This window comes from Salmo salar, chromosome 14, assembly GCF_965601325.2.
Source record: "Salmo salar chromosome 14, fSalSal1, whole genome shotgun sequence".
Lineage (NCBI taxonomy): Eukaryota > Metazoa > Chordata > Actinopteri > Salmoniformes > Salmonidae > Salmo > Salmo salar.
Window position 1 is genome coordinate 95,402,083 of NC_138304.1, and position 20,418 is coordinate 95,422,500.

At 44.3% G+C, this 20,418-nt stretch overlaps 1 protein-coding gene across 1 annotated transcript in view; it reads right to left on the bottom strand.

Moving 5' to 3' along the window:
- Positions 1 to 20,418, bottom strand: part of LOC106592038 (adhesion G protein-coupled receptor B2) — a 468,281-nt gene that overhangs the window by 77,186 nt on the left and 370,677 nt on the right. The window contains 3 exon segments of the mRNA XM_045694922.2: positions 12,669 to 12,754; positions 19,066 to 19,132; positions 19,550 to 19,619. Coding sequence (XP_045550878.2) covers positions 12,669 to 12,754; positions 19,066 to 19,132; positions 19,550 to 19,619 — 223 coding nt within the window.

Below are 20,418 nucleotides of genomic sequence, written 5' to 3' on the forward strand. Positions count from 1 at the left end.
GATGGAGGAGGAGGACACAGGATGGAGGAGGAGGAGGACACAGGATGGAGGAGGAGGAGGACACAGGATGGAGGAGGAGGAGGACACAGGATGGAGGAGGAGGACACAGGATGGAGGAGGAGGACACACACGTATTGTGGGGGGCAGTCAGTTATGCACAAGGAAGGGGGAGAGAAACAACACACAGAGTGGGGTAGACACACACACACAGGAGGAGAGGATGGGGAGGACGGACACACAGGAGGAGAGGATGGGGAGGATGGACACACAGGAGGAGAGGATGGGGAGGATGGACACACAGGAGGAGAGGGTGGGGAGGACGGACACACAAATGGGAAAGACAAACACAGACCCAGAAACACACACATTCAACAAGTAATGGGGTGCAATGGGGTGCAAACCAGATACACACATTCACACACATGAGAGTGAGGAATGGATGGGCAGTGCGGATGGGATGGGCAGTGCGGTTGCAAACGAAGGCGAAAAGCACAGAAGGACATACATAATGGACACACGGACAAAAAGAGAGGGAGAGGGACACAGAAAAGGAGAAAAGAAAGAAGAAAAAAAATTAACAAACCTCTTAAGTAGCAGCAATGGACAATAAGTCAGAATACAAAGATCATGACAGAATGCAGTGACAGATAAACGAAAGAGAGAGGAAGAGAGAGAGGAAGAGGGAGAGAGGAAGAGGGAGAGAGGAAAAAAGAGAGGAAGAGGGAGAGAGGAAGAGAGAGAGAGGAAGAGGGAGAGAGGAAGAGGGAGAGAGGAAGGGAGAGAGAAATAACGAGGGAGCAGTGAGAGAAAGTGAACAAAGAAAGGGAGAAGAGGATGCTGAATAATCTTAAATCAGACTAATAAAGTGTGTCTGGCTAACACGGATTAATAATAATGTACAATGAGACAGATGGGCACTGCCAGGATCAACTGTCTCTCTCCCACAGTGTGTGTGTGTGTGTATGTTTTCAGTGTACAAACTGTTAGTGATGATGTGTTAGTGTGTGTGTGTTTGGGACAGTCTAGATAGTCTGTTCAACTCTTCTTCTTTTGGCCAGTCTGGGCTCTCATTAGGTCACTAGCCATAAGCTCCAGTGATGCCTGCTAGAACCAGACAGTAGTCATGTCTCAGTTAGAGCTTGGGGGTGTGTTAGGGTGGGATATTAAGGCAGAGTGTGTGTGTGTGTGTGTGTGTGTGTGTGTGTGTGTGTGTGTGTGTGTGTGTGTGTGTGTGTGTGTGTGTGTGTGTGTGTGTGTGTGTGGTGTGTGTGTGTGTGTGTGTGTGTGTGTGTGTGTGTGTGTGTGTGTGTGTAATTGTGTTGAATGCTCTATGTGTGTGTTGAAAGCGGTGTGCACATTGAAGTAAGTGTTTTTATTGATATCGCTGTGTTTGTGTGTGTGTTTGCGTGTGTGTGTGCGTGTGTGTGACTCAGTGAGCGCTGACTCAGTGATTTGGACCCTGAAGTACACTCTTAGATAAAAGGTGTTATCTAGAACCTAAAAGGGTTCTTTGGCTGTCCCCTTAGGATAACCTTTTAAAGAACCCTTTTTGGTTCTAAGAATAACCTTTTTGGGGTCCATGTAAAACTCTTTCCATAGAAGTGGTTCTACCTGGAACCAAAAAGTCTTCTAGCTGGAACCAAAAATGTTCTTCAAAGGGTGTCCCTATTGGGACAGACGAATAACCTTATTGGAACCCTCAAGCTGGAACCCTCAAACTTCATTGACTTAACTTGTTTGGGATAGGGGGCAGTATTTTGACGTCCGGATGAAAAGCATGCCCAAAGTAAACTGCTTGTTACTCAGGCCCAGAAGCTAGGATATGCATATAATTGATAGACTGTTAAAATTATGTCTGTGAGTATAACAGAACTGATATGGCAGGTTGAAACCCCGAGGACAAACCATCCCCCCCAACAAATTCAGCCTACCACTGTTTTCAATGGCTATTACTTTTATTATAAGGCGAAGTCCTCCCAGATTGCAGTTCCTAGGGCTTCCACTAGATGTCAACAGTCTTTAGAAAGAGTTTCAGGCTGGTTTTTGGATAAATGAGCCAGAAATTGTAGTTTTTCTAGGTGGCTCCGATTTTGGCTGTGGTGTTTCCAAGCGCGTGAATGAGAGTGCGTTCTTTGGTATTTTTCTCCGGTAAAGACAATAACGATTCTCCGTCTTATTGTTTATTTACGTATAAGGGTACCTAAGGTTTGATTATAAACCTTGTTTGACTTGTTTGGAAAAGTTTATTAGTAACGTTTGGGATTCATTTTGTATGCATTTTGATGGAGGGAAACTGGGTGGATTATTGACTGTAGCGCGCCAGCTAAACTGAGTTTTTATTGATATAAAGAAGGACATTATCGAACAAAAGGACCATTTGTGATGTAACTGGGACCTTTCGGAGTGCCAACTGAAGAAGATCATCAAAGGTAAGGCATTTATTATATCGTTATTTCTGACTTTCGTGTCGCACCTGCCTGGTTGAAGTATGTTTTTCATGTGTTTGTATGCGGGGCGCTGTCCTCAGATAATCGCATGTTGTGCTTTTGCCGTAAACCCTTTTTGAAATCTGACACAGGGGCTGGATTAACAAGAAGTTAAGCTTTATTTTGATGTATTACACTTGTGATTTTATGAAAGTTAAATATTTATAGTACTGTAGTTTGAATTCGGCGCTCTGCAATTTCACCGGATGTTGTCGAGGTGTCCCGCTAGCGGCACGCCTTTCCCAAAGATTAAGGTTCTTCTCCTTACATCCAAAACCAGCCACAGTGAGTGTGTGTGTGTGTGTGTGTGTGTGTGTGTGTGTGTGTGTGTGTGTGTGTGTGTGTGTGTGTGTGTGTGGTGTGTGTGTGTGTGGTGTGTTTGTGTGTGTAATGCTCAGTGCAGAATGATGGGGCAGTGCGTAGCGTGGCTATGCTACATTAGCCCCCCAGCACAGCTCATTGCCTTAGTGCCATCCACATCCCCACAGCTTCATAAAAATGCATTAACACTAATGACAACATGGACGGACTCTGTGGTGTGTGTGTGTGTGTGTGGGTGTGTGTGTGTGTGTGGTGTGTGTGTGTGTGTGTGTGTGTGTGTGTGTGGTGTGTGTGTGTGTGTGTGGTGTGTGTGTGTGTGTGTGGTGTGTGTCTGTCAATCTCTGTTTCTGAAGCCCATTTACGTAGAAGCCTACTCCACCAATAGGGTCAGTGTTTGCAAGGGGGAGGGATTGAGTGTGTGTTGACGTGCATGTCTGTGAGTGATCATGTCATCACAGGACAATAGAGGGAAGAGAGAGAAGAGAGAGATCAAGAGAAGAGAGAAATGAAAGCATGGATTTGGCTGGGAGGATATTGAGTATGTTTACATGTCCACTAATCATTTGATATTAAACTGATTATGACAGCAGGCCGAGTAAACACCTTACTCTGCTAATCAGAGTAAGGTCAAAATGGAAGTAAGCACTCGCCAATTAAAACACCCAGTTTTCTGATCTTTAGAATTATTAAGATTATTAGGACATAAACATGTTCAAACCTCCATCTGATTGCATGAGTGAAGTGAGCAAAAACAAAAGTACATTCAACTCTATATATGTCCGAACTCAGAATCAAATAGGCTTCGCAGTAATAACATGGTTGCTATGGTAGAACATTTATATTGGTTGGCAATTTTCTGCATTTAGGTGTAGTCCCGTCAGGTAGCCTGATTTCAGATGTTTCCAGGTCAACAGAATTATTAGGGAAATCATTCTTCTTGCAAATCTTTTAAATGTTTTAATCATAAACTATTAAATGAATTTGACTGCATATAACTGTGCTCATTGAAATCGCCAATCTTTGGATGAATACCAATGCAAATCACTGCTGATGGAATTACAGACCAGGGAACAGAAGAAACCTCTCTACTGTACTGTGGGAGTGTATCGGTGTGTGTGTGTGCGTGTGAGTGTGTGCGTGTGTGTATGTATGATTTGCAGATTCAAATAAAGTGTGTGTGTGTGTGTGTGTGTGTGTGTGTGTGTGTGTGTGGTGTGTGGTGTGTGTGTGTGTGTGTGTGTGTGTGTGTGTGTGTGTGTGTGTGTGTGTGTACATGTGAGACTATATTCTGTTAATGAATCATATGGAAACGGTATGCGTGGAGCATGACCTCAGTCTATTTCTATATTCTCTACACATTATATATCCCTAAACATTATCACAATTCTTTGTCAATCATTTCATCCCAGAAGCAAATTCAACAGTAGCTACTAGATCTATCTTAATTCAATGCCTGTAAGTAGACAGAGTGGTATTTATGCCATTGATGTTGACACCCCTTGACGTTTGAGTCTCTACAATGCATGGTAAATGGAAACATGTGTGGGAGTGTTTATACAGTGGAACACAAGGCCTTGGTCTAGATCCAATAAAAGGTCATGAAGGGTCGTCTGCTCCTGTTGTAAAAAGCCTCTTCGCTCGCTCATTAACATATGTGGCGAGTTAAATGGATACAGCTGCTGCCTATCGGTGTTTGTGTGTGTTCAGGGTTATTTGAAAGAGAGTTCAATGCATACAAGCGTACGTGTGTCTCTCTTTGTGTGTCTGCTTGTTTGTGAGACTCCTCTTTCTCCATCAGATCTCTTCTAAGCGTAAAAAGCCTGGATCCATAGACATAGAATCACTAAAACAACTATGGCTGGAACAACCACATAATTTTGCTTCAGAGTGGCGCAGCGGACTAAGGCACTGCATCTCAGTGCTAGAGGCATCACTACAGACCCTGGTTCGTTCCCGGGCTGTATCACCGCCGGCCATGATCGGGGGTCCCATAAGGCGGCACACAATTGGCCAAGTGTCATCCGGGTTAGGGGAGGGTTTGGCCGGTGTAGGCCATCATTGTAAAATAAGAATTTGTTCTTGACTGACTTGCCTAGTTAAATAAAGGTGAAATAAAAACACAAAAAATAATAATAAAAACACAAAAAATGTTTTTAAGTAGATGGTCCATGAATGGTGTCTGTTGGTGTGAGTAGATGTCCATGAATGGTGTCTGTTGGTGTGAGTAGATGGTCCATGAATGGTGTCTGTTGGTGTGAGTAGATGGTCCATGAATGGTGTCTGTTGGTGTGAGTAGATGGGCCATGAATAGTGTCTGTTGGTGAGTAGATGGTCCATGAATGGTGTCTGTTGGTGACTAGATGGTCCATGAATGGTGTCTGTTGGTGTGAGTAGATGGTCCATGAATGGTGTCTGTTGGTGTGAGTAGATGGTCCATGAATGGTGTCTGTTGGTGTGAGTAGATGGTCCATGAATGGTGTCTGTTGGTGTGAGTAGATGTCCATGAATGGTGTCTGTTGGTGTGAGTAGATGGTCCATGAATGGTGTCTGTTGGTGTGAGTAGATGTACATGAATGGTGTCTGTTGGTGTGAGTAGATGTCCATGAATGGTGTCTGTTGGTGTGAGTAGATGTCCATGAATGGTGTCTGTTGGTGTGAGTACATGTCCATGAATGGTGTATGTTGGTGTGAGAAGATGGTCCATGAATGGTGTCTGTTGGTGTGAGTAGATGTCCATGAATGGTGTCTGTTGGTGAGTAGATGGTCCATGAATGGTGTCTGTTGGTGTGAGTAGATGGTCCATGAATGGTGTCTGTTGGTGTGAGTAGATGGTCCATGAATGGTGTCTGTTGGTGTGAGTAGATGGGCCATGAATGGTGTCTGTTGGTTAGTAGATGGTCCATGAATGGTGTCTGTTGGTGTGAGTAGTTGGTCCATGAATGGTGTCTGTTGGTGTGAGTAGATGGTCCATGAATGGTGTCTGTTGGTGAGTAGATGGTCCATGAATGGTGTCTGTTGGTGAGTAGATGGTCCATGAAGGGTGTCTGTTGGTGTGAGTAGATGGTCCATGAATGGTGTCTGTTGGTGTGAGTAGATGGTCCATGAATGGTGTCTGTTGGTGTGAGTAGATGGTCCATGAATGGTGTCTGTTGGTGTGAGTAGATGTCCATGAATGGTGTCTGTTGGTGTGAGTAGATGGTCCATGAATGGTGTCTGTTGGTGTGAGTAGATGTACATGAATGGTGTCTGTTGGTGTGAGTAGATGTCCATGAATGGTGTATGTTGGTGTGAGTAGATGTCCATGAATGATGTCTGTTGGTGTGAGTAGATGTCCATGAATGGTGTCTGTTGGTGAGTAGATGGTCCATGAATGGTGTATGTTGGTGTGAGAAGATGGTCCATGAATGGTGTCTGTTGGTGTGAGTAGATGTCCATGAATGGTGTCTGTTGGTGAGTAGATGGTCCATGAATGGTGTCTGTTGGTGTGAGTAGATGGTCCATGAATGGTGTCTGTTGGTGTGAGTAGATGGTCCATGAATGGTGTCTGTTGGTGTGAGTAGATGGGCCATGAATGGTGTCTGTTGGTTAGTAGATGGTCCATGAATGGTGTCTGTTGGTGTGAGTAGATGGTCCATGAATGGTGTCTGTTGGTGTGAGTAGATGTCCATGAATTGTGTCTGTTGGTGAGTAGATGGTCCATGAATGGTGTCTGTTGGTGTGAGTAGATGGTCCATGAATGGTGTCTGTTGGTGTGAGTAGATGTCCATGAATGGTGTCTGTTGGTGTGAGTTAATGGTCCATGAATGGTGTCTGTTGGTGAGAGTAGATGTCCATGAATGCTGTCTGTTGGTGAGTAGATGGTCCATGAATGGTGTCTGTTGGTGTGAGTAGATGTCCATGAATGGTGTCTGTTGGTTAGTAGATGGTCCATGAATGGTGTCTGTTGGTTAGTAGATGGTCCATGAATGGTGTCTGTTGGTGTGAGTAGATGTCCATGAATGGTGTCTGTTGGTGTGAGTAGGTGGTCCATGAATGGTGTCTGTTGGTGTGAGTAGATGGTCCATGAATGGTGTCTGTTGGTGTGAGTAGATGGGCCATGAATGGTGTCTGTTGGTTAGTAGATGGTCCATGAATGGTGTCTGTTGGTGTGAGTAGATGGTCCATGAATGGTGTCTGTTGGTGTGAGTAGATGGTCCATGAATGGTGTCTGTTGGTGAGTAGATGGTCCATGAATGGTGTCTGTTGGTGAGTAGATGGTCCATGAATGGTGTCTGTTGGTGTGAGTAGATGGTCCATGAATGGTGTCTGTTGGTGTGAGTAGATGGTCCATGAATGGTGTCTGTTGGTGTGAGTAGATGGTCCATGAATGGTGTCTGTTGGTGTGAGTAGATGTCCATGAATGGTGTCTGTTGGTGTGAGTAGATGGTCCATGAATGGTGTCTGTTGGTGTGAGTAGATGTCCATGAATGGTGTCTGTTGGTGTGAGTAGATGTCCATGAATGGTGTCTGTTGGTGTGAGTAGATGTCCATGAATGGTGTCTGTTGGTGTGAGTAGATGTCCATGAATGGTGTCTGTTGGTGAGTAGATGGTCCATGAATGGTGTATGTTGGTGTGAGAAGATGGTCCATGAATGGTGTCTGTTGGTGTGAGTAGATGTCCATGAATGGTGTCTGTTGGTGAGTAGATGGTCCATGAATGGTGTCTGTTGGTGTGAGTAGATGGTCCATGAATGGTGTCTGTTGGTGTGAGTAGATGGTCCATGAATGGTGTCTGTTGGTGTGAGTAGATGGGCCATGAATGGTGTCTGTTGGTTAGTAGATGGTCCATGAATGGTGTCTGTTGGTGTGAGTAGATGGTCCATGAATGGTGTCTGTTGGTGTGAGTTGATGGTCCATGAATGGTGTCTGTTGGTGAGTAGATGGTCCATGAATGGTGTCTGTTGGTGTGAGTAGATGGTCCATGAATGGTGTCTGTTGGTGTGAGTAGATGGTCCATGAATGGTGTCTGTTGGTGTGAGTAGATGGTCCATGAACGGTGTCTGTTGGTGTGAGTAGATGGTCCATGAATGGTGTCTGTTGGTGTGAGTAGATGGTCCATGAATGGTGTCTGTTGGTGAGTAGATGGTCCATGAATGGTGTCTGTTGGTGTGAGTAGATGGTCCATGAATGGTGTCTGTTGGTGAGTAGATGGTCCATGAATGGTGTCTGTTGGTGTGAGTAGATGGTCCATGAATGGTGTCTGTTGGTGTGAGTAGATGGTCCATGAATGGTGTCTGTTGGTGTGAGTAGATGGTCCATGAATGGTGTCTGTTGGTGTGAGTAGATGGTCCATGAACGGTGTCTGTTGGTGTGAGTAGATGGTCCATGAATGGTGTCTGTTGGTGTGAGTAGATGGTCCATGAATGGTGTCTGTTGGTGAGTAGATGGTCCATGAATGGTGTCTGTTGGTGTGAGTAGATGGTCCATGAATGGTGTCTGTTGGTGAGTAGATGGTCCATGAATGGTGTCTGTTGGTGTGAGTAGATGGTCCATGAATGGTGTCTGTTGGTGTGAGTAGATGGTCCATGAATGGTGTCTGTTGGTGTGAGTAGATGTCCATGAATGGTGACTGTTGGTGTGAGTAGATGTCCATGAATGGTGTCTGTTGGTGTGAGTAGATGTCCATGAATGGTGTCTGTTGGTGAGTAGATGGTCCATGAATGGTGTCTGTTGGTGTGAGTAGATGGTCCATGAATGGTGTCTGTTGGTGTGAGTAGATGTCCATGAATGGTGTCTGTTGGTGAGTAGATGGTCCATGAATGGTGTCTGTTGGTGTGAGTAGATGGTCCATGAATGGTGTCTGTTGGTGTGAGTAGATGTCCATGAATGGTGTCTGTTGGTGTGAGTAGATGGTCCATGAATGGTGTCTGTTGGTGTGAGTAGATGTCCATGAATGGTGTCTCTAGGTGAGTAGATGGTCCATGAATGGTGTCTGTTGGTGTGAGTAGATGGTCCATGAATGGTGTCTGTTGGTGTGAGTGGATGTCCATGAATGGTGTCTGTTGGTGAGTAGATGGTCCATGAATTGTGTCTGTTGGTGTGAGTAGATGGTCCATGAATGGTGTCTGTTGGTTAGTAGATGGTCCATGAATGGTGTCTGTGGTTAGTAGATGGTCCATGAATGGTGTCTGTTGGTGTGAGTAGATGGTCCATGAATGGTGTCTGTTGGTGTGAGTAGATGTCCATGAATGGTGTCTGTTGGTGAGTAGATGGTCCATGAATGGTGTCTGTTGGTGTGAGTAGATGGTCCATGAATGGTGTCTGTTGGTGTGAGTAGATGTCCATGAATGGTGTCTGTTGGTGAGTAGATGGTCCATGAATGGTGTCTGTTGGTGTGAGTAGATGGTCCAGGAATGGTGTCTGTTGGTGTGAGTAGATGATCCATGAATGGTGTCTGTTGGTGTGAGTAGATGGGCCATGAATGGTGTCTGTTGGTTAGTAGATGGTCCATGAATGGTGTCTGTTGGTGTGAGTAGATGGTCCATGAATGGTGTCTGTTGGTGTGAGTAGATGGTCCATGAATGGTGTCTGTTGGTGTGAGTAGATGGTCCATGAATGGTGTCTGTTGGTGTGAGTAGATGGTCCATGAATGGTGTCTGTTGGTGTGAGTAGATGGTCCATGAATGGTGTCTGTTGGGGTGAGTAGATGGTCCATGAATGGTGTCTGTTGGTGTGAGTAGATGGTCCATGAATGGTGTCTGTTGGTGAGTAGATGGTCCATGAATGGTGTCTGTTGGTGTGAGTAGATGGTCCATGAATGGTGTCTGTTGGTGAGTAGATGGTCCATGAATGGTGTCTGTTGGTGTGAGTAGATGGTCCATGAATGGTGTCTGTTGGTGTGAGTAGATGGTCCATGAATGGTGTCTGTTGGTGTGAGTAGATGGTCCATGAATGGTGTCTGTTGGTGTGACTAGATGTCCATGAATGGTGTCTGTTGGTGTGAGTAGATGGTCCATGAATGGTGTCTGTTGGTGTGAGTAGATGTCCATGAATGGTGTCTGTTGGTGTGAGTAGATGTCCATGAATGGTGTCTGTTTGTGTGAGTAGATGTCCATGAATGGTGTCTGTTGGTGTGAGTAGATGTCCATGAATGGTGTCTGTTGGTGAGTAGATGGTCCATGAATGGTGTCTGTTGGTGTGAGTAGATGGTCCATGAATGGTGTCTGTTGGTGTGAGTAGATGTCCATGAATGGTGTCTGTTGGTGAGTAGATGGTCCATGAATGGTGTCTGTTGGTGTGAGTAGATGGTCCATGAATGGTGTCTGTTGGTGTGAGTAGATGTCCATGAATGGTGTCTGTTGGTGTGAGTTAATGGTCCATGAATGGTGTCTGTTGGTGTGAGTAGATGTCCATGAATGGTGTCTGTTGGTGAGTAGATGGTCCTTGAATGGTGTCTGTTGGTGTGAGTAGATGTCCATGAATGGTGTCTGTTGGTTAGTAGATGGTCCATGAATGGTGTCTGTTGGTTAGTAGATGGTCCATGAATGGTGTCTGTTGGTGTGAGTAGATGTCCATGAATGGTGTCTGTTGGTGTGAGTAGGTGGTCCATGAATGGTGTCTGTTGGTGTGAGTAGATGGTCCATGAATGGTGTCTGTTGGTGTGAGTAGATGGTCCATGAATGGTGTCTGTTGGTGTGAGTAGATGGGCCATGAATGATGTCTGTTGGTGTGAGTAGATGGTCCATGAATGGTGTCAAAACTGTTCGCTGCTCTGGCACCCCAGTGGTGGAACAAGCTCCCTCACGATGCCAGGACAGCGGAGTCAATCACCACCTTCCGGAGACACCTGAAACCCCACCTCTTTAAGGAATACCTGGGATAAGATTAAGTAATCCTTCTAACCCCCCCCCCCCCCACCCTCCCCCCCAAAAAATATATAGATGTACTATTGTAAAGTGGTTGTTCCACTGGATATCATAAGGTGAATGCACCAATTTGTAAGTCGCTCTGGAGAAGAGCGTCTGCTAAATTACGTAAATGTAAATGTAAATATCTTAACTCAATAAAATAGAAAGGATGTTTTTCTCATTTCGGAGCGAGTGCACTTATGAAGTGGCTATGTTGAGAAAAAAGTGATCATTTGAAACAGGTCCTATATGCTAGATTTAGAGTTGTTTGGCAACTTTAGTTGTGAATGATACAAACCTTAATGTTTTAGAAATGAAAACGTATATGGGCTGCATGATATCACTATAGCCTATTGATTTGAGAAAGTAGTAAATAAAAGCTTGTGCACTATTCCTTCCCTAAGGCTGCACAGCTGTTCTCTCATCAAGTATTTTCACACATCAGACTATTCAAAATGTAATCTTGTCTTTACTAATATGTAAAATCAGGGGGGGGGCAGGGGAAAAAAAGACATGGAGGCTGCGCGCTTTCCCGGCCGGTCCGTTTTTCAATGATGCCTGGTAGGCACTTTGTTTTTACAGCGGAGCTGTACTTAATATGAGCAGCTGAGAAATAAATATAACAGTTAATTCACCCCTTGCATCAACCACTGTTTGAGGTGCATGCTCTCCCTGCATGACAGGTGATATTCTCCCCAAACCCTGTATGCCAGGGGCTCTCCAACCCTGTTCCTCTGTAGCTACCCAACAAGTGAAATCTGTTCCGAAACATCGATAGTAACATGTTTTCACCACAAAACAGATTTTAAGGCAAATGGTGACTATTTGAAGAATCTCAAATATAAAACATATTTGTTGAATTAACACTTTTTGGGTTACTACATGATTCCATAAGTGTTATTTCATAGTCTTGATGTCTTCACTATTATTCTACAATGTAGAAAATAGTCAAAATAAAGGAAAACCCTTGAATGAGTTGGTGTTCTAAAACTTCTGACTGGTAGTGTAGGCTAAACCAATGATGTGTCAAAGACATCTTACATCAGTTGTGTTTGATGTTTTTCTGCCATGCGTAATATGCGTTAGACTATGCACTGTATAAGGCACAATCATCAATTTTAATTGAAGTTTTTTGGGGGCTTGGGCTCATAAGTCTATGTGTATGCATCAGCTCGAACATGCGTATGGGGGTTTTGAATGAATCCTCACCTTAGAAAGCACTGTCCATTTTGTTGTGTGAGGCTTTGAAACAACATTCACAATGACCATGTTTTACACTCAGAACTTCTTTCTTCAAATTGATCATCACAGTGAGGTGAGTTTTAAAAGCAGGATACTGTTTCAATGATAAGTGTTTGATGTTATTTCGTTTGCACTGATGTCAGAGTGGTTAGAGGGACAATAGAGCCCTGAGTACCAGGCCATTAGGACCTGATGGAGGGACAATAGAGCCCTGAGTACCAGGCCATTAGGACCTGATGGAGGGACAATAGAGCCCTGAGTACCAGGCCATTAGGACCTGATGGAGGGACAATAGAGCCCTGAGTACTAGGCCATTAGGACCTGATGGAGGGACAATAGAGCCCTGAGTACCAGGCCATTAGGACCTGATGGAGGGACAATAGAGCCCTGAGTACTAGGCCATTAGGACCTGATGAAGGGACAATAGAGCCCTGAGTACCAGGCCATTAGGACCTGATGGAAGGACAATAGAGCCCTGAGTACCAGGCCATTAGGACCTGATGGTCGTTAATGAGTTGGGTATTACCAAAGCATGTCCAGAGTGCATAAGAGGAGATTACCGTGACTCAGCGGTCACATGGAATTTTACTGCGGTCATGACTCATGACTGCCGGTGTGGCGGTAATACGGTCACCACAACAGCCCTACTGGATGGTCCAAGCATGATGTTTGTTAGTGTGAGACAGACAGGCAGACAGTTCTGGTTCTACAGCTCTAAGTCTAGTCTACCTACCCAGCTCTCTGCTTTTTAGACTTGTCAGAGATGCCATCTCGAGACATGAGCTTGTTGAAGACCACAATACCGATCAGCATGTTCATCTGAAAGGGATAGAGAGAGACAGAGAGAGAGAGATTCAGGTTAAGCGTTAAGATCTGAGACAAGACTCTGCCAACTATAATCCCTTCAAATCCCAGACTGAACAGTCTAAAATGGGATTTGGCTATGGTGGACAGGGTTATGAGTGTACGTGTGGTATGTGTGTGTGTCAGGGGGTGGTATAGTTGAAGTGAGCAGATCCCGAGTCTAACCCCCTCTGTCCCAACCGTGCGCCCTTTAGGACTGAGTTCTACTAAGTGTCCTTACAACTTTGATCCCTGACCCACTGGTACACATTACACACACACACACACACACACACATTACACACACAGATTACGCATGCGCGCACACACACACACAACAATGTGCGCGCACACACAACACGCAAGCACACACACCCCAGCCAAGCTTCGTCACGAGTGCTTTTCCATTGGGGAATCCTGCCCATGTTAGAGATTTTCCATGCCAGTGACATGTCCCTCTTCATCCTGACCCCGTTTGCTCTCTCCTCTCCCTCCTCTTCCTCCCTTCTCTCCCTCCTTCTTTCCCTCTTTCTCTCTAACGCTATCTCTATGTCCTATCTTTCTTTCTCCCCACCTCCCCTTCTCTTTCCCTCCCTTCTCCCTTCTCTCCTTCCCTCTACCCTTCTCTCCTTCCCTCTACCCTTCTCTCCCTCCCTTCTCCCTTAACTCTCCTTTCCACTACTCTTCTCTCCTTCCCTCTACCCTTCTGTCCTTTCCTTTACCCTTCTCTCCTACCCTCTACCCTTCTCTCCTTTCCTCTAACCTTCTTTCCTTCCCTCTACCCTTCTCTCTTTCTTTCTCACCTGACTCTAAAGTAGGCCTCCCAATCCCTCTACAATCTCCCCACTGGAACATAGTCCAGATCAGTGATCATTACTCCTGGACCTCAGTCTATTTTCACCACATACTGTGTTTTTCCATACAAACCTTTGTCTCTACTCCACTGAGCACTTTAGTGTTTTGATACATCTGCAACATTTCTTTTTTCATTTATTTTCCTCCATAGTAATCTTTCGTCCGTAGTAATCTTCATGTCTACTGCACTGAGCACAACATTGATCTTTCATTTCCCATCATAAATCTGTCTTCCATGTTGTTCGATGCTTTAACCTGCGTCTTTCCTTCCTGTTGACATTCCCGTCATGTACGACCTTGTTTCCCTGGGAGACAGCGGTCTCCAGCCCCGTTATTTGCCGAAGGCTAGAATATAATTTTTTGTTCATTAATTAGACGGTCATCCTGAGGAGGCCTGTGTTACTCTGATGTACCTCTTCTCTCCAAACACAACATGAGGGGAGCAGGGACACACACACACACACACACACACACACACACACACACACACACACACACACACACACACACACACACACACACATACACACACACACACACACACACACACACACACACACACACACACACACACACACACACACACACACACACACACACACACACACACACACACACACACACACACACACACACACACATCTGGATTATAGAAAATGTGTGTGTATTGACACAGGGATTCACACTGGATACAGTCAGTAATTCTACAGACAGTAGAGATCTAAACTCAGCAAAAAAAGAAACGTCCTCTCACTGTCAACTGCGTTTATTTTCAGCAAACTTAACATGTGTAAATATTTGTATGAACATAACAAGATTCAACAACTGAGACAAACTTAACAAGTTCCACAGACATGTGACTAACAGAAATGTAATAATGTGTCCCTGAATCAAAAGTAACAGTCAGTATCTGGTATGGCCACCAGCTGCATTAAGTACTACAGTGCATCTCCTCCTCATGGACTGCACCAGATTTGCCAGTTCTTGCTGTGTGATGTTACCCCACTCTTCCACCAGGGCACCTGCAAGTTCCCAGTCATTTCTGGGGGGAATGGCCCTAGCCCTCACCCTCCAATCCAACAGGTTCCAGACGTGCTCAATGAGATTGAGATCCGGGCTCTTCGCTGGCCATGGCAGAACACTGACATTCCTGTCTTGCAGGAAATCACGCACAGAACGAGCAGTATGGCTGGTGGCATTGTCATGCTGGAGGGTCATGTCAGGATTAGCCTGCAGGAAGGGTACCACATGAGGGAGGAGGATGTCTTCCCTGTAACGCACAGCATTGAGATTGCCTGCAATGACAACAAGCTCAGTCCGATGATGCTGTGACACACCGCCCCAGACCATGACGGACCCTCTACCTAAAAATTGATCCCGCTCCAGAGTACAGGCCTCGATGTAACGCTCATTCCTTCGACGATAAACGCGAATCCGACCATCATCCCATGTGAGACAAAACCGCAACTCGTCAGTGAAGAGCACTTTTTGCCAGTCCTGTCTGGTCCAGCGACGGTGGGTTTGTGCCCATAGGCGACATTGTTGCAGGTGATGTCTGGTGAGGACCTGCCTAACAACAGGCCTACAAGCCCTCAGTCCAGCCTCTCTCAGCCTATTGTGGACAGTCTGAGCACTGATGGAGGGATTGTGCGTTCCTGGTGTAACTTGGGCAGTTGTTGTTGCCATCCTGTACCTGTCCCGCAGGTGTGATGTTCGGATGTACCGATCCTGTGCAGGTGTTGTTACACATGGTCTGCCACTGCGAGGACGATCAGCTGTCTGTCCTGTCTCACTGTAGCACTGTCTTAGGCGTCTCACTTATCGGACATTGCAATTTATTGCCCTGGCCACATCTGCAGTCCTCATGCCTCCTTGCAGCATGCCTAAGGCATGTTCACGGAGATGAGCAGGGACCCCAGGCATCTTTCTTTTGGTGTTTTTCAGAGTCAGTAGAAAGGCCTATTTAGTGTCCTAAGTTTTCATAACTGTGAGCTTAATTACCTACCGTCTGTAAACTGTTAGTGTCTTAACGACCGTTCCACAGGTGCATGTTCATTAATTGTTTATGGTTCACTGAACAAACATGGGAAACAGGGTTTAAACCCTTTACAATGAAGATCTCTGAAGTTATTTGGATTTTTTCAATTTATCTTTGAAAGTCAAGGTCCCGAAAAAGGGATGTCTCTTTTTTTGCTGTGTTTACTTTATTAGCAAAGCCACAGAAGCATTCTTACGCTGGTGCTCTATCTCTCGGAGAAGGAGACAGTCGTGGCCAAAAGTTTTGAGAATGACACAAATATTAATTTTCACAAAGTTAGCTGCTTCAGTGTCTTTAGATATTTTTGTCAGATGTTACTACGGAATACTGAAGTATAATTACAAGCATTTCATAAGTGTCAAAAGCTTTGATTGACAATTACATGAAGTTGATGCAAATAGTCAATATTTGCAGTGTTGACCCTTCTTTTTCAAGACCTCTGCAATCCGCCCTGGCATGCTGTCAATTAACTTCTGGGCGACATCCTGACTGATGGCAGCCCATTCTTGCATAATCAATGCTTGGAGTTTGTCAGAATTTGTGGGTTTTTGTTTTTGTCCACCTGCCTTTTGAGGATTGACCACAAGTTCTCAATGGGATTAAGGTCTGGGGAGTTTCCTGGCCATGGACCCAAAATATCGATGTTTTGTTCCCCGAGCCACTTAGTTATCACTTTTGCCTTATGGCAAGGTGCTCCATCATGCTGGAAAAGGCATTGTTCGTCACCAAACTGTTCCTGCACGGTTGAAAGAAGTCATCTCGGAGAATGTGTGGTACCATTCTTTATTCATGGCTGTGTTCTTTTGCAAAATGTTGAGTGAGCCCACTCCCTTGGCTGAGAAGCTACCCCACACATGAATGGTCTCAGGATGCTTTACTGTTGGCATGACACAGGACTGATGGTAGAGCTCACCTTGTCTTCTCTGGACAAGCTTTTTTCTGGATGCCCCAAACAATTGGAAAGGGGATTCATCAAAGGAAATGACTTTACCCCAGTCCTTAGCAGTCCAATCCCTGTACCTTTTGCAGAATATCAGTCTGTCCCTGATGTTTTCCCTGGAGAGAAGTGGCTTCTTTGCTGCCCTTCTTGACACCAGGCCATCCTCCAAAAGTCTTCGCCTCACTGTGCATGCAGATGTACTCACACCTGCCTGCTGCCATTCCTAAGCAAGCTCTGTACTGGTGGTGCCCCGATCCCGCAGCTGAATCAACTTTAGGAGACGGTCCTGGCGCTTGCTGGACTTTCTTGGGCACCCTGAAGCCTTCTTCACAACAATTTAACCACTTTCCTTGAAGTTCATGATGATCCGATAAATGGTTGATATAGGTGCAATCTTACTGGCAGAAATATCGTTGCCTGTGAAGCCCTTTTTGTGCAAAGCAATGATGACGGCATGTGTTTCCTAGCAGGTAACCATGGTTGACAGAGGAAGAACAATGATTCCAAAGACCACCCTCCTTTTGAAGCTTCCAGTCTGTTATTCGAACTCAATCAGCATGACAGAGTGATCTCCAACCTGTGTTAACGAGAGAATCAATGACATGATGTCAGCTGGTCCTTTTGTGGCAGGGCTGAAATGCAGTGTAAATGTTTTTTGGGGATTCAGTTCATTTGCATGGCAAAGAGGGACTTTGCAATTAATTGCAATTCATCTGATCACTCTTCATAACATTCTGGAGTATATGCAAATTGCCATCATACAAACTGAGGCAGCAGACTTTGTGAAAATTAATATTTGTGTCATTCTCAAAACTTTTGGCCACGACTGTAGAATGGTGCTACATCATTTTAATAAAGGCTTTGCAACAAAATATCTAGGAGAACTAATAGTTTTAGAAATATGACCAAGAGGACTCTTGCATCCAAAGACCACCTTTCTACCTCTATTACAACAATTGAGGTTGACTGCCTAAGGAAGTGAACTCATGCTTTTACTTTTATTATTATTATTGGACATAAACGACTGTAAAAACACAAGCAAATCAGCTTCAAGTGAGTATTCCCACGCATAATAAAGAGATACTTGTAAATGTATACAAATGTAAGCAAAGTTTGAAATTATATTTTTTTGTCAAATATTATATCTGTTTGGGCTTTTTGTGGTCAATTTGCAGTCTACAAATAATTTGAAATTACATTCTGGGCCCCTGACCATCCGTTCAATGACCCCTGCTTTACAGTAATGACAATTGAAAAGGTTGAAGGTTCCAAGTACCAGGTTAGAGAATGGTTTCTCTGTTAATGTTCGCTGCCATTGTTGTCTGACACTGGCAGTGGTGGAAAAATGTATCAATTGTCATACTTCAGTAAAAGTAAAGATACCATAATAGAAAATTACTCAAGTAAAAGTGAAAGTCACTTAGTAAAATACTACTTGAGTAAAAGTCCAAAAGTATTTGATTTTAAATATACTTAAGTATCAAAAGTAAATGGAATTGCTATTTACAGATGAATCATTTGTGTTTAGTGAGTCCACCAGATCAGAAGTAGTAGGGATGACCAGGGATGTTCTCCTGATAAGTACGTGAATTTAACCATTTTCCTGTCAAAATGTAATGAGTACTTTTGGGTGTCATGAAAAATGTATTGATTAAGTCGTTTTTGGGGGTATCTGTACTTTACTTTAGTATTTATATTTTTGCCAAGTTTCACTTCACTCCTAAAGAAAATAATGTACTTTTTAAATAGTACTTTTAAATAGTACTTTACTTAAGTACTCTAGGGAGTTTTTCCTAGCTACATCTGCATTGCTTGCTGTTAGGCGTTTTAGGCTGGGTTTCTTTACAGCACTTTGTGAAAGCTAAAAAGGGCTTTATGAATACAATTGATTGAATTTGATTGATTTACATCGCTAGACACAGGTTACTCTGAAAGAAACCGCTAGTGGCAAATAAAGTATTAAATGATTCACTTTGTAGTATTTATCTATTTCCTGCTGTCTTCGAGTAATGGTAAGGATCTGGAGCAGTAAACAGGTTGCTATTGCACGTTCAAAACAACTGGGAATTAGGAAATCTCCGACTTCCGACTTCATTGCATTCAAGACCACTGGGAACTCTCAAAACGACTGGGAAAAATAGTTTTGAACGGTCATCCAACTCAAAATTCCAAGTGTGAAAGTCGGGCATCTTTCTAGAGCTCTGAATTTCCAACCTGAAGATCACTGACATCATGATTTGACCTTGTTTTTTTCTGAGTTCCCTGTTGTCTTGAAAGCACCATATATCAACCATCTGGAGGTAATCTAAACAGTGTTTATTCCTAACCCCTATCTGACCTGTATGACAGGCAGAAGAAATAGATCATGGAAAGGATTATAAATTCAGAGTCGGGTCAGTGCCTGTCGACAGACATCCAAACTTACCAATGACAATAGGGATAAAAGGTACCCACCAATACGATGACAGCTGCAGGTCCGACAAATGCGTAGAGAAGCCCGCCTTCCAAGGACAGCCAGCAACTAAAACAACGGAGAGGAAAAGACAGGAAGTTATTAACAATAATGTACAACTTCTGTAAAATATACTTTGTTCTGTGTTTCATTTTCCCAATGACCAGTTCCTATGTTTGAGATACTTTTCTATTTCTCTTCAGGGGGTTCCTTCCGAATACTTTAAGTAGGGGATTCAAATCCATACAGTCAAACATAAACATTTCTTTACGTAGGGGATTCAAATCCATACAGTAAAACATAAACATTTCTTTACGTAGGGGATTCAAATCCATACAGTAAAACATAAACATTTCTTTACGTAGGGGATTCAAATCCATACAGTAAAACATAAACATTTCTTCGTTTATGAAATCACTTCATACAAATGGCCCTAGGTGCACTGCAAAAACACATGAAGGGTGAAAGGTGAAAATGTGTACTCACTAGCTGGGTGTACCGTAACCTCTGGCTCTAGTGAAACCTACTGACACAGCAACCACCAGGGCTGGGAGACCTGAGAGAGGGAGGGAGGGAGGGAGGGAGGGACATTTAGAATAGAGAGAAATAAGAGAAAGACAAGTGACAGTGAGAGGATGATATAACAGCAAGAGAACAGATGCATCCCCTTGAAAATATAGCCACACAGTGTGCTATTTCACAACCGTTAGTTGACTAGCGTGACTGTAGACTGAAACTTTTCCTCCACTATTCTCTCTCTTGGTTAATGAATGTATCTGACTTATATCAGGGTTAACCCGAGACTGTGTGTGTGTGTGTGTGTGTGTGTGTGTGTGTGTGTGTGTGTGTGTGTGTGTGTGTGTGTGTGTGTGTGTGTGTGTGTGTGTGTGTGTGTGTGTGTGTGTGTGTGTGTGTGTGTGTGTGTGTGTGTGTGTGTGTGTGTGTGTGTGTGAGAGAGAGAGTCAAAGAAAGGGTCCTTTATGCTTGGTTCTGAAATATTCATGTAATTTACAAAGCTATGATTGTGTCAGCAAATGAAATACAACTAGAAAAACAACCCACATTAACAAAAGAGATGTGATGTGGTGTGGCTGGGTGGGTGGGGTGGTAACTTAACTTAAAATATAACACAAACATAAACACAATCTACCCTCCTCCCTGTTCCACCATTCACTCTCTCCTCCCTGTTCCCCCATTCCCCCCTGTTCCCTGTTCCCCCATTCCCTCCCTCCTCCCTGTTCCCCCATTCACTCTCTCCTCCCTGTTCCCCCATTCCCTCCCTCCTCCCTGTTCCCCCATTCACTCTCTCCTCCCTGTTCCCCCATTCACTCCCTCCTCCCTGTTCCCCCACTCCC